The sequence below is a fragment of the Plutella xylostella genome, chromosome 19 (genome assembly GCF_932276165.1).
Source record: "Plutella xylostella chromosome 19, ilPluXylo3.1, whole genome shotgun sequence".
Taxonomy (NCBI): Eukaryota; Metazoa; Arthropoda; class Insecta; order Lepidoptera; family Plutellidae; genus Plutella; species Plutella xylostella.
Window position 1 is genome coordinate 2,181,004 of NC_063999.1, and position 13,956 is coordinate 2,194,959.

Genomic DNA, 13,956 nt, shown 5'->3' on the forward strand with positions numbered 1-13,956 from the left:
GTAGTATCCTGTTGGATGAGGTTAGATTTTGTGGGCAGTTGTATGACCACCAGCACAGTTGTAGCTTGATTTGAAATTTCATATCCGTATCGACGCCGACGGTGGGAAGACTCCATGTCGCGTATAAATAATAACAATCGCAATTTTGTATCATTGAGTTGTAACTAATGTATTTTTTACCAAAAACTTTTCGATGAAAGGTGACTATTTATAGAAATATTCACCAATCTAATGCTACTAACGAACTAATGCTCAATGCATTAGGTATCTGAGGCGTAAAATATCGAATAATTATTTACTCTGACTCTATCCATAGCTAAATTACTGTCGATCAATAAACTCCATCTGTAACAATGTAATTGATTGATGCTAGTTGGTTCCTAAATGCTCACAAAAGCCACGTGACTGTTATTTACATAACAGACAACGACCCCGTAGTAGCAATGATACGGAGTCGGGATTAAATCGTATTTATGCTCTACATTCTGTGTGGAAACTCGGAAGTGTTCCGGTCCTACCGAGGAAAGTATAAACCATATAAACCAAATTTGTGTTCTAGGACTGGCCTGGACTAGGCCTAAACCCTTCCTTCATTGGAAGGAGACCCGTGCCCCAGCAGTGGGGACGTAATGGGTCGTGATGATGATCATGATAAATTGTATGAATATACTCACGGGCAATGAAGTTCCACCTGGATTCATTAGGTAAGTACTTAGATCATTAAAATTGGATGGTAATAGAGATTTCTATTATAAAAAACAATATTAAGCGTTGCAATTTTTATAATTAAATTCCAAAAGATACAGTATAGGGCTACAGAGAGGTAACAAAGCGGATAAATCTGAAACAATGTGAATGAACGAAACCACCAAAACATAGCCCAGATATTCCTATTTTATAAATCACATACGAAAATTGCTACAAATTACTAATTCTATAAACAAACTAATTTAAAAATGGGGCACAATTTGAACCGTAATTGGTAGTTATCAGTGGTAGTATTGGTTAATAACTGATGCCAAACCATTTTCCAAGGTTTATTGTAGCGATGGTCACCCTAGTGTAGGGCCATCTGGCCCCGCATGAAGGTAATTGCACTTTTTACTCTTTTCCGTTCGTTGTCCATTGTAAATAATCATTTCCAACATAATTTGCCTTTGCGGATATCGTTTAGCATATGTTTTGTATGCACATACACATACGTACATTACGTAAGTACCTCCATAAATGTTTATTAAGTGGTTTAGTTTTAGTGGGAACTTGTAAATTGGACAGTTGTACAAGTTAAAAAGCAGCTGCATACTTTATTAGACAAGATTACATGGTGGTGGTTCCGTAAATATTTCGTAATAAGTACTATTTCTTATTTAATAATCAACGTTCTAAAAGAAGCGTGAATATCTAAGCCAAGCACAAAACAATACATATTTATAAGCTAAGACAAGTTATTCAAAACTTTCATAAACCAAAACCAATGCTAATTTTAAATACATAAATATGAAACCACGTTTCTGAGGCAATTTGTGTAAAGATCAAAACTTGTATACAAATTACAAACCAATATTAATAGATGCGTGGCACCTGTAGTGTGGGGCTGCCATAAAGCAGGTGTTTTTGGAAATGATTCCCGACGATGACGCATAATTTTGCTTGGATGAGGTAAATTATTTCTTACACTTAACGATTGATGATGATGATATTAAAATGATATATCCTCATTGTTAAGATATTAAATATAGAGGTAATATCGGCTGAATAGGGTTTGTTTAGGATGGAAAGGCAATGATCATTTATTTATGATCCCACCATACCAGGGGCAGGTACCTCAAATTATACTGACAACTTTACTGCTTACATATCCTATGTAGTCTTCCTCTTTCTCATAAAATAAAATAAGTAATATTATTTATCAAATTATAATGTTAAACTTAACAAACATAGTATTACTCATAACCATAAATAATTATGACCACCTTAATAATGACAATCTTATGCGGGCGACTGTAAAACAACTGTCAAGGAAAACTTACTTTGTAATGTAATGACACTTCCTCCTGCTGTAGGAACATATAATTATATACATTTACGAACAAAATCGTTATACAGTCACTTTCTCAACACATGCAAAACCCTTTAAAACCGCTGCTAAAGTAATCAGTAGAATACAATTTTGAATACGGCAGTTTTAGCACAACGGCTAACATAAAATGTTATGTTCCAATTTCAAAGTAGATGAAATACCCCGATTCAGATCTAAACCTCGCCCAAAACGTAGTGGAAGTATGTTTGTACTGAGAGCAAAAGAGTCGAACGGTTAGATTTGGTGATAGAAAGACTTCGAATCGGGGTGGAGTTTTTGAAAGAGCTATAAATTAGGGGACAGTTCCCTCTCTGGACCGATTTGCGTCAGCCAGCGCAGATGTGACTGCATTCGTAACACTTGTTACTTTGTCCGCAGTGCACTCCCGTAGAGCTCTTACTTTGTATGCTTTACGATTTCTGCCGTCGGTCCTAAAACAATATTAGATAAGACTAAAATTACAGGACGTCCCTTCCTTTTACTATGTACTTTGTATGAGTCGCATCACGATGTCATCTAAATAAATAAGTAGTATCGATGTAATTTTACTGTATGTTTCTAGGACGACAGTAATTTGTTTAACTAATAAAATTATCTATAAGCAAATGGTACCAACATTTTAATATTAAAGTGATATAATTAACTGATGATAACTATTTATTCATTGTGAGAATTTCACTTCTATGTGATAAAAATGACTACACAAATCAAATTATTCCTGTAGCCAAGGAGGATTACGTAAGTACTCTAATAACTTTTTTTACTTAGAAAATGGAAATGGTTTTATTGTAAACTTACTTTTTTCACTGATATATCAGGTAAATATTGAAAATTTTTCTTTTAAAATATCTGGACATGTTTTCAAATGTTAGCACTAGCAGTGGCCTAAGTGTTCTAAACTGAGTCTAAGTCTTACGTTTACCTGACGGTTAAGGTCACAAAAATGTAGCATTGACTTGACACACCCGCGTTACACACACATCCAAACCGTCAATTCACTGAGTACATGAATTGCACTAACACAGCGACAATCGTATGACGAAATGCCTTGTGACGTCACGCCGACACGATAGCACGCCCACAAGCGCACGTGCCGAGTGACGTGTCACGCACACAGACAAAGGCTGAGACGCACACTAGCATGAATGTAAACAAAATGACGTAAAGAGACATGACTCACACAGAGCAGCGGGCGACCCACACAGCCGTATTCCGATTAATGTAAACAACCGGATCGCAACGCAACGCTATCGCAGTTGCGTCTGTGAGCAACTCGTTTTTGAAGTAGGACAAGAATAGAGTTCGTATATTGGAATTTCGTTTTTTATTGAGTTATTTTGTTTGTTTTGTTAGAGTTGATTTAAGTTTAGATTTTACATTTCATTTGTAGCAAATGTCGTTTATGACAATAATTTTTTTATTGTTAATAGATTAAAACAGAAGCAGTATGAAATACTTAAGGTGATTTTGTACAAATTGTACCTGCCTTTACAAAAAAACAAAGGTGTTTTTTTTATATGGAAACTTGTAAATAGTGTGAAAAGGAATACCGTACCGACATATTTCAATACAATCGTGCACAAAAGTTATAACCGCCTGAATGTGAAACAAGTACAGCCATAAATAAAAGTGAATAGCACGGCAGCCGACGCGAACTGTTATTACTGCAAAATTTATAGCATTTGCCCTAAAAATTACCGTATCAGACAGTTTATAGCTTCCCAAATTTTGGCTATACATATTTGCATGGTTTTGAAAAATACTTAGGTGCCATAATAATCCATCAACTTTATCTAAGTTATTCATAAAATTGAGGAACCTAATATACGATATTTTATTTTATGTATTAATAATATACATAGGTAATATTCGTGTTTTATTGATGACATTTTGATATTTTAAAATTCCTAATGAAATCAATTATAATTTAAAATACCTTAAGTGAATTATGAACATGCAGCAAGTGGGCACTGCGAAAGTGTTCCAGTATTAATAATGAAGGAGTTTTGACAACTTTCTATACTTGTTTCAAAATAAACTCGAAACCAAATGAAGTCAAACCGGGTAAAGCGGGACTTAATAACTAGAAATTTTAAAATATTTTTTTACAACACTTAATATTTGTAAAATTTAGCTTTTATTTTTGTTATTTTCACGTCTTTATTACTTTAATATGTATTGTTTTGTACATACACACACTCTACATATTTGATTAATGATTAGTATGATTACACATCCTTCCAGCTTTCCAGCCAAAAAATGTCTGGATGAAGACATAGATTAAATGTTATGAGTTGTGTGACAGTCATTTATGTAGCAACAAATTAAAGAATATTTACTTATCGACATTCATATTATTGATATACAGGGTGTTGCAAAACTGGGTATAATAAGCCGAAACCAGCATGTGTAGCATGTCAGAATTTCAAAATTCGCGAAAAATAATCATTCTCCATAGTAAAAAGTCACGTTACCAACTAAGTTTCCATTGTTTTTTTTTTTACGAATTTTGAAATTCTGATTTCAGATTCGGGTTTAAATATAACATGCTGCACATGCTGGTTTCGGCTTAATATACCCTTTTTGCAACACCCTGTATAAATATCTTGGTACTGTTAAATGAATCCTGTTATTGTTATCAAATTCTAAATGAGCGTTATTTAGAGTAGCTACCTTGAACCGGATATTGACCTGAATTCTCCAAACAAGGTCAATGTAATATCAAATCAATGAACGTAATACAGAGGTTACTTATTAGAAACGATGTAATACTGTTTGCTTCTTTTATTTTTATTCGATTGCTGAATTTATTTGGGCCATTTTTTTTTTAGTCCGCCTATTCAATATCTTAATACTGCTATCTACACCTATATATCTATTCGCGTAATTAAATATAATCATACATATTCATATTTATAATTATGTAGGTACCTACTTAATAAACGTATTCACCTCGTAGAAATTTATATAAAGTGAAAGAAATTAACATTTTCCTTTAGAAAAATAACATAAAAAACTGAAGTTAGAAAACCAAACTTTGGAGTAACAGCTACATAATTTATATTATGGATTAGGTACCTAGTGATCATTTATTGATGTTAATAAAAATAAGAATTGAACATGATGTTTAATAACGCTGGATAAGGGTGTAAAACGCGCAAAGATCTAATTGATAACGAAATCGAACCAGCCAGCTGTGCCAACACCGCTAACAGAATCTGCCATTTGTTCGTTTTTTGAACTACTTTTTTCTTTTTTCAACGAGCAGCCAGTTTCCGTCTCTATACGGCCAGACTCAAAGGCGATGTTGCCACAATCTCGTTCTCGAATAGGTTCATTTTTTTCGAGACCCGAACAATGTCCACTGAATTGCACTCGTCATTTTGCTGTTCGATCGATTTCGTATCGGTCCGTTGCAATTTATCGCACGGACTCCAATAATTGATTCCTTTGGACCAATAAAAAGTACAGTTCGTTTTAGTTGGTTTAAGAAATCGATAATTGGTTTTTTGCTACTGCCTTTCTTACTAACAAGTAGGTGCGTAGTAATTGCGAAATTTTTGTTTTTTTTTATAGTTCTCGACGTACTTACAACAATCTTTTGATAAAGATCACTGGCTGATGAAGTGTCCCAGATTTATTTTTATTTCTTTTTAGAACCATAGATGTTGTCAATGAGTTCCAATTTCGGATTTCTTAGCATGACGAATAGCTCTCCATCGGCCAGATTCACGATAACTGTGTCCCGCAGCTAGTTGCTTTGTGATAATCAATAATTACCTCTAATACCATGTTGTAAAGACGACAGTAAGCAACCCCCTTTAAAATATGGAGGACTATTTAGGTGAACCATTCGTATGTTCGATGATGCCTTCATTTGCTCCCTATAGTTTTCAACAATAAGTTCAGAAATCGCTGGTTTCCGAGTAGCTTTGTTGTTAACCACCAATGCCTACGGTTGGAATAATCTTTTGTACATTATAAAAATAATTGGAGTTGCTGTGTGGGAATTTACTTGGTAGTCATTATCGTTTAGCCGTTCTTGTAGGTAAAAAAGACCTTGATCAATATTTTAGTCTGTTTTCAAAACGATTTGGGGTGCACGATGCACGTATATGGATCATCACCGAGTGATGTATCAACTGTACTGTACTGTCAGTGCCCAACTAATCTGACTGGGTACTAATGGTAATACGGTGACTAACACTAGTCCAGCTTCTAGCTATGTGTGAGAAGTGTTCAAGAACTAACACTAGTGTTTGCCACCGACAAATATTAAAAACGATTAGCTTATAATGATGGTAACGTCTACAGTAATTTATTCCTGTACATCAGGAATAAACTTTTATTCGCATAGCATACAACCATTGGATATTGAGACTACACTAATTGTTTAAAACAATAGCCACTAGATAGACAAAAGACCTTTACAACTCCATGGGGTTTTTAAGCTAAAGGAAGGTCGATACCACATTGCCTTTCCCTTTTTCATTGGAAACCGTGAGTAAAAAGAAAAAAAAATACATTCGATATAATTTACGAAATTCACAGTAAATGCTCAACCTATAGATACAATTCCAGAAATAAAACGTATGGGTAAGCCGAAGACATTATTTCTTCCTCCTAATTTATTGATGATGACGTTGTACAGTAGAGAACCGTGGACGATGCAGATGCAGGGGGGACTGGTGGGCTTATGCCGACAATACTCTAGATTGATTTAACGACGTACAACCTCCCCGATACAAAAAATTGCTTGGTATATAGTATATATAAAAACTGTTTTAATCGGTGAAACTAAACTTATAATCCTAAATAAAAAACGATTTGGCGTGTTTTGAAACTATACAAGGCCAGAACGCAGAGGTTGGGACTGCTCGCGTATATTTTCAAATTAAAATGGTGCCATGATTTACTTGAAAGTATACAAGGCCATTACGCACTAATCGCGTATATTTTCAAGTAAGTTGGGCCAAAATTATGGCTTGAAAATATACTGCAGCAGTTACCACTGCGTACTAATCGTGTATATTTTCAAGCGCCAAGCGGCAATGCGAGCACTTGAAACTATACGTGATTAGTTACCAGGTAGCCCTTTTGAATTTTTGCTCTCTCTTTCTTTCATGCGAAATAGTAATAAGTCTATTGCTTTCTAAACATTGCATCATCATTCCGCACTTGGCATTAATTTCGTAACGTGTTTTTTATTTACACCGTAAGTTAAAAAGTAAATTGATATTAAACTGTAGAACTGTTGTTAATAGTAAAAATGATCTCATAAGAGGGTGTAGAACAATTCATAAAAGACAATTACGGTGAATTCAAAATTTGATGAAAAATATGTCTATAATAGGTCTATAGGGTAATACCTACTACACTCACGAGCAATGAATAAGTCCAAGTAGCAAAAAGTCAACACCAAATGACATTAATTTTTTTAAACCATTAAATTTAAAATTTGATCAAAATTTACTATTTTAGTTGGTTATAATAATATTTTGATGCGCTGTTTAATATTGCCGACGGCGTCATTAAGCTAGTCTTATCCGTTCAGGAGTGTAGTAGGTATTACTCTTAATTCATTTAAATGATAAGATATTAGTAGGTATGCTTACTTGCAAGTATGATGGCTATAAATATCAATTTATCAATCAAATTAGAGCTTGTTCATCTTCATTTATTATCATTTTATAGGTATGACAGGCAGAACAAGTCAATTGTAGTCATTTACATTTACCGAAATAGTTAAGTAAATTAGAATCAGCATGTAGGTATAAATTATATGCGACAAGTACGCCAATCAAGCAATATGCGTAATAGCAATGTATATTTTCAAGTACGAATCAGTAAATCCCAACTTGAAAGTATACGCGATTAGTACGCACAAATCGTGTATATTTTCAAGTAAAATATTATTTTTTTTCACTTGAAACTATACAGTGCTAGTACACTATGGGTGCGTTCTGGCCTTGTATAGTTTCAAAACACGCAACGATTTGAGCTTAGTTTTAGGCGAATACTGTAACTATATATAACAGTTATAATATTTATATTTATAACAAGACCATTCAATATCTGAAGAAGGAACTATAAAAAAACGGATATTATTGGATTTGTTTTATAGCAATATTTCCATACCATTTCGATACACGTCGTAACTTCACCCTATAAATTGCGCTGTGTTTGTAAATAGCTGTGAGCAACACAGGAAATATTTACTGGTTTATGCATTTAGCTTTAGTTTACCCAGAGAATATTGATTAGGAAATAACTTCCACTGCATAATATTGAACCGTTACAATAAGCAAAATCTTTTTACTTAAAATCATCGACGACAACTTAGATCGCAAGATCACAAGATGATAATAGTTATTCTATTTGATAAAATTATTACCTATATCCTGTCTTATGTACAACTATTCTCCACTGGATTTTAATGATGTCATGTGAATTGTGAATGTTGTGATAGAGGACTAAGGGCTATATGACTAGGTATGAACCAGATCGACTTGACGTCTAAGTATATGGAATCATTCCCGTTTCTGAGCGTACCTTATGCAGCTATCATGGTTTTAAAAATGTTATGCAGGAAATTCTTTCTCTATGCTAACCATGGATTGAATAAATCACCATGAAAAGTGAAAACTCTACGAAACTGACCTAGTTAATTAAGCCAATAATCAATGGTGTATTAGTTCTACTTCAGTAACAAGATAACAATGTTTGTTATGATTATTATGACACAATATTTAGGTAGGCACTCTCCTCTACTTTTAGATATCGCTAATGATTGCGAAAGGTAACTTTTATAGAATTTTCGTTATGCGTTGCACTACTTTTAGAGTGAAATCGGTCCGTTTAGTAAACCATTGAAGGTTGACTGTTGTTAAAAGTGATGTAATTTTTTGTAGTCGAATTGTAAAAATACGCTACCTAGTTCTGTATTTATTGTTAGGAAACAGATAATAATTATAATTAAACTATTCGGTCAAAACGTAAGTACTTACATCCACCGTACGTACCTACCTATCAAAGCCGCGATTAAAGTTCTGACTATGTTACTTTACTTTCAATAGGACTTGAACAGTGACGTCATCAAATTAAGCGGCACCATCCAGAATCCCAATCACCTGCTACTCAATCACCAGAATCCCAGAATTCCAATCACCACAGGGACATTAGCAATTCACCATCCAAGCAGCGTAGCGCGCCTGTCTAACATCTGTCAGATCCATACAATTTACGTCAGATATGACAAGCGAGTGACGCTGCTTATGGATTGTTGTAATGTTCGACAGTGGTAACCCTACTGAAATCTCCTGAAGTATAAAGCTTAAGGCTACGTCCGCACAGGCTTAGCGCCTAGTGCCTAGCGAGTCATCAAGCGAGTAGCTCAGAAAAACCAACGTTCTAGAATCTTCGTGAACGGCCTAACCTATTCTTCATCATTCCAGGGTTCCACCTGAGCGGCGTGGTTCGCGCGCCGGCCGCCGTGCCGCCCTGCTCCGAGCCAGAGCGGCTCTACAGGGTCACCGTGTCTTTTGATAGGTAAGACCTTCCATCATCAGCATCACTACTAAAGGCCTAGCGCGGGACGCAAGACGTGAGAAAAGTTTTCTGTCGCACTTGCGCTCGAAGCCACGCAATGTGAGTGGATGCGACGCAAAAAAATTGACACTCGGCGTGCGCGTTTTGTGCCCCGTGCTAGGGCTTCTGGACATAACTACAAATTCAGCTGGTATTGTAGACAAAACCTTTGTAAGTGCATTTATACATCAAAGATGCGCTAGGCTACGTTGCTATGGATGGTTTTGATATTCTCCGATCATTGGCCATGGCCAAATGTTTTGGCTCTACATTAGTAAGATCTGATACCATTTTGCAGTAGTATAAATAAAAAAATGTGTGTATGTCCCTACTAAAAAAGCTACCTATCAAATGGTGGGTCAACTATGATTTATTTTACAGACTTTCAAGATACGGATAACAAATTATTTTTGGTTCGCTCCATTTTTAACGTAAGACAAAAGCTTCCCAATTCCCAAAGGTCATAAGCCGTTATTGTTCGATGCCAAAGACTTTTAACAAAGGCAGTTTTAGGGTACCACAACAAAAGTACACAAAAAAGGGTCTCTCTTCTGTAGGAAATGTTTCTAAGACGTTTTTGTCCCCCGAAGTAAGCCGATTTGATGAAAGTTTTCGTAAGATTCTAAACTTATAAACAAACATAAAGGAAGAAAGTGTTTTACGGTTCCGTAACAGATTAGGAATATGAAATATAAGATAGGTATCTCTTGTCCTAATATACCTAGTTGTTTTTAAATGAAAATAACAAGGATTTTAATTGTATGTATGAAATAAAGTTGCTGAAAGATCCAAACTATAAAATGTATATTTAACTTTCTCTACACTTATTTAATCAAACAACTCCCTTTTCTTTATTTGTAAATAATATTTATTTAAGATTCAGTTGGTAAAGTAACCCAGTTTTCCAACCTTGGTTCTTACGTACGCTATCAACAAGTAAGTAATTAGAAGGCACGTTTTAATCCTAAAGCAAACAACCCTTATAAAATGCATACTTTGAAAAGCGAAATGAAAGACGCTGGCCATAAAAGCCGAGATGCAGGTTTTAATTTTTTTCACGTCATGATCATAAAGCCCTATTCACACAGGGCCAGGTAGGGCCTTTGCAATGGACTGTTTACAACCGCATAAATAAAATAAATGTCACCGTAAGTCGATAATATGTCCGACTCCTGCCTGACAATAAAATTACTTAGAGCTATAGGTATCCCAGAAAACCTTGACTTCTAAGAATAGTACTATTTATTTGATAGGTTAGAATTATGCCCAAAGATAAGATTTTGATTATAAATTGTTTCCTAAATGTTGTCAAAATGACTTCACCATTCATCATACCGTCTCTCTCCTACCAGGAGCCCATAGTCTCAAACGTCTCTTCTCACCACAGAGGCATAATAACGGGCGGGAAGTGCAGAAATGTTGCATGACTTCGTCATACCGTCTGCCTGCTACCAGGAGTGCATAGTCTCAAACGTCTCTCCCTCTCCACAGATGTAAGATAACGGGCGTGACGTGCAGCTGCGAGGCGCGCGACATCTTCTGGTGCCAGCACGTGGTGGCGCTCGCGCTCTACCGCATCAGGAATGCCGACTCCGTGAGACTGAGAGTGCCTATATCAGGTAAGAGTCCAGAAAATGTAGGGCTATTGTGTCAATGTAGTTGAGGTTTGTCTGCTTTTAAACGTGACCCTAACTTGATTTGGAGAGTTTCACAGCTAAGAAATTATCATAGCCATATTTATAACTAAAGACGCCATGAGGTTATAGCATACGATGTTTTGCAACTTCCGTTTCCGATGTATTTCATGTCACTAGCCGCGAAGACATAGAAACCACGTCAACTTTTTGTCGCGCGCCCCGGCACATTTCCCTGTGGCTAGTTCTATTCCATACAACTTCTGCACCACCTAGACCTTAACCTCCCCCTCAACCCGCAGAAACCCTCCTCCAAATGGACCGTCAGCAGCTGCAGAAGTTCGTCCAGTACCTGATAGCGGAGCACCACACGGAGGTGCTGCCGACGGCGCAGCGGCTGGCTGACGAGGTGTTGCAGGCCCGCAGCGCCATCAACCGCATCTGTGGCGCCCCTGACCCTACCGCGGGGCCGCCGCCCGACGCGCACCATGCGTGGCATCTGGATGAGCAGCAGGTTAGCGGATTTTGATTGTTTTTATATTTATACGCTGCCCTGCCACCACCCTACCCTACCCTGCCCTTCTTACCTTTTAAACTTTCGCTGAACTTTCACGAATATTTCAAGACCAAAATGATCCAAATAAGTTCAGCCGTTCTCGAGTTTTAAGCAGACTAACGAAAATCGATTCATATAATGGATAAATAGATCGTGTCCTGCTTACCAAAGGTCTCTGGTTCTTCCACCTATCCCATCAATGGCCTTCTAAATGTCCGTATCACACGAACGTTTGGCCTGAGTTGGCTGAGTTGAATCCACACAATGACATATTGATTGTGTGGGTGGATCGAAGGTGTCAAGACGCGTCGTGATTGGATACCTTCAATTTCAATAAATAACTATAGTACCTACATACTTTTTTTACAATACTTTGTTGTTGTTTCAGGTCTGCGAACAAGTGCGAGCTTATTTATTACAGGGGACTTATTACAATGCAAACAAACAACTCAATTCACTATTTTCTAAGGTGAGCACAAAATTAACCCATTGACTCATTCTTATCGTTGCATTGGTTCTACTTCGCAATGCTTTTTACTTCTTTATGAAACACTATTTTATTGTCGATTGAAAACCAACTATTTTAACCAAAATCCACTAATCCACAGGTACGCGAAATGCTAAGAGCACAAGACTCGAACGGCCCAAGAATGCTGATGCTGATGACTGAACAGTTCCTATCGGACCCTCGGCTTTTGCTCTGGAGGAACCAAAACACACCAATGACGGAGAAATGTCGGCAGCTTTGGGAGCAACTCGGGGCCCTATGGGTCAGCATAGTGCTGGACCCTGGGAGTAACAAGCACCAGAGGGGGCAATGGCGACAGCTTCTGGATAAATGGTCCGCAGTCGAAGTGTGTCCGACAGAAGATCCGGACTATCGATCGTTTCCTTTAGTGAGTCGTGTTTGCTTTTTTGATTAGAGTTGTTGTTGTGATTCAAGTTTTATCGCCTTTCGATTGTGTGCTTCTACTGAGAATTTGATTGCACTGAATTCAATGCAGGAAAATGCTATTAAATTGAAATAAAAAGCAAGATATAGAGAGATATAGATAACACTTGCACACACATAGAAATTACAAACAGGAAATAGGCACATAAAACAATTTATAATAAGTAGTTAAAATATGTTTGTCTCTTTCAGTACGCCCGAGAACGGGAACGGAACGAGCGAGATCGTGACAGGGATCACAGAGATAGAGATAGAGAGAGAAATCGCGACAGGGAGGAGAGGGACAGAGAGAGGTTACGAGCTGACAGGGAAGAGAGAGATAGGTAAGGAATATAATAACAACATGCAGCAAAATTATGCATTAAACAAACATACTATTAAATATAAGTAGTTACAATGTTAACTATATATTAAATTTATTTAACTATATATAAAATTAGTATGTATTAAATTAACCTGTTAATTTTATTTTCAGAGAAAGGCATAGAGACAGAGAACGACTAAGGAGAGAAAGGAATTCACATTCTGAAAGTTCAGACGATGAGCCTTTAGCTAACAAGTAAGTTCACCAAATAGTTATGTACTCGTACATAAACCTCTTACATTGGTAAGTAATTATGCAAGTGGTAGTAACTAACTCCATAACAAAAGCATATTTCCCTACCTACCCAATTGATGTAGGTACCATTATTAGTTCCATATAAAGCGCGATTTATGCAATAAGAGCCAGCTTGCAACTAAATAGAGAATGATCCAGTAGCATCCGAAAAATATGAAGTCACTCGGCCTTTGAGTATAGCCGGCATTTACAACGTTTTATATGTTTAGTCTTGACTCATGATACAAAGCTTGATTCTTGATTCAGGTTCATCATTTACCTACTAGGCCTATTTTTTTACCATTGTTATTGATGTTATGAGTAAATACTTACCTCTATTTCATAATAACTCGGTCACGAGAAGAAGAAATGGCGAAACATAAGTTATGATACGAGACAGAGATGTCTTAACCGGGTGCTTTATTATTTCCAGTTACGAGCGTGAGTACCGGCGCGCCAGCAAGCGGCTGCGGCTGCACAGCCAGCGCCCCGCGCCGCAGCTCACGCCCAGAACCGTCTTCCATAAGTGAGTCATCAGCCATCTTATTT

At 36.7% G+C, this 13,956-nt stretch overlaps 1 protein-coding gene across 1 annotated transcript in view; it reads left to right on the forward strand.

The window, feature by feature from the left end:
- Nucleotides 1–13,956, forward strand: part of LOC105392291 (zinc finger SWIM domain-containing protein 4) — a 50,205-nt gene that overhangs the window by 20,502 nt on the left and 15,747 nt on the right. Inside the window, exons 2-9 of the mRNA XM_048627588.1 lie at nt 9,535–9,628; nt 11,159–11,286; nt 11,604–11,815; nt 12,246–12,326; nt 12,466–12,753; nt 13,002–13,132; nt 13,285–13,368; nt 13,841–13,933. Coding sequence (XP_048483545.1) covers nt 9,535–9,628; nt 11,159–11,286; nt 11,604–11,815; nt 12,246–12,326; nt 12,466–12,753; nt 13,002–13,132; nt 13,285–13,368; nt 13,841–13,933 — 1,111 coding nt within the window. The remainder of the gene's footprint in view (nt 1–9,534; nt 9,629–11,158; nt 11,287–11,603; nt 11,816–12,245; nt 12,327–12,465; nt 12,754–13,001; nt 13,133–13,284; nt 13,369–13,840; nt 13,934–13,956) is intronic.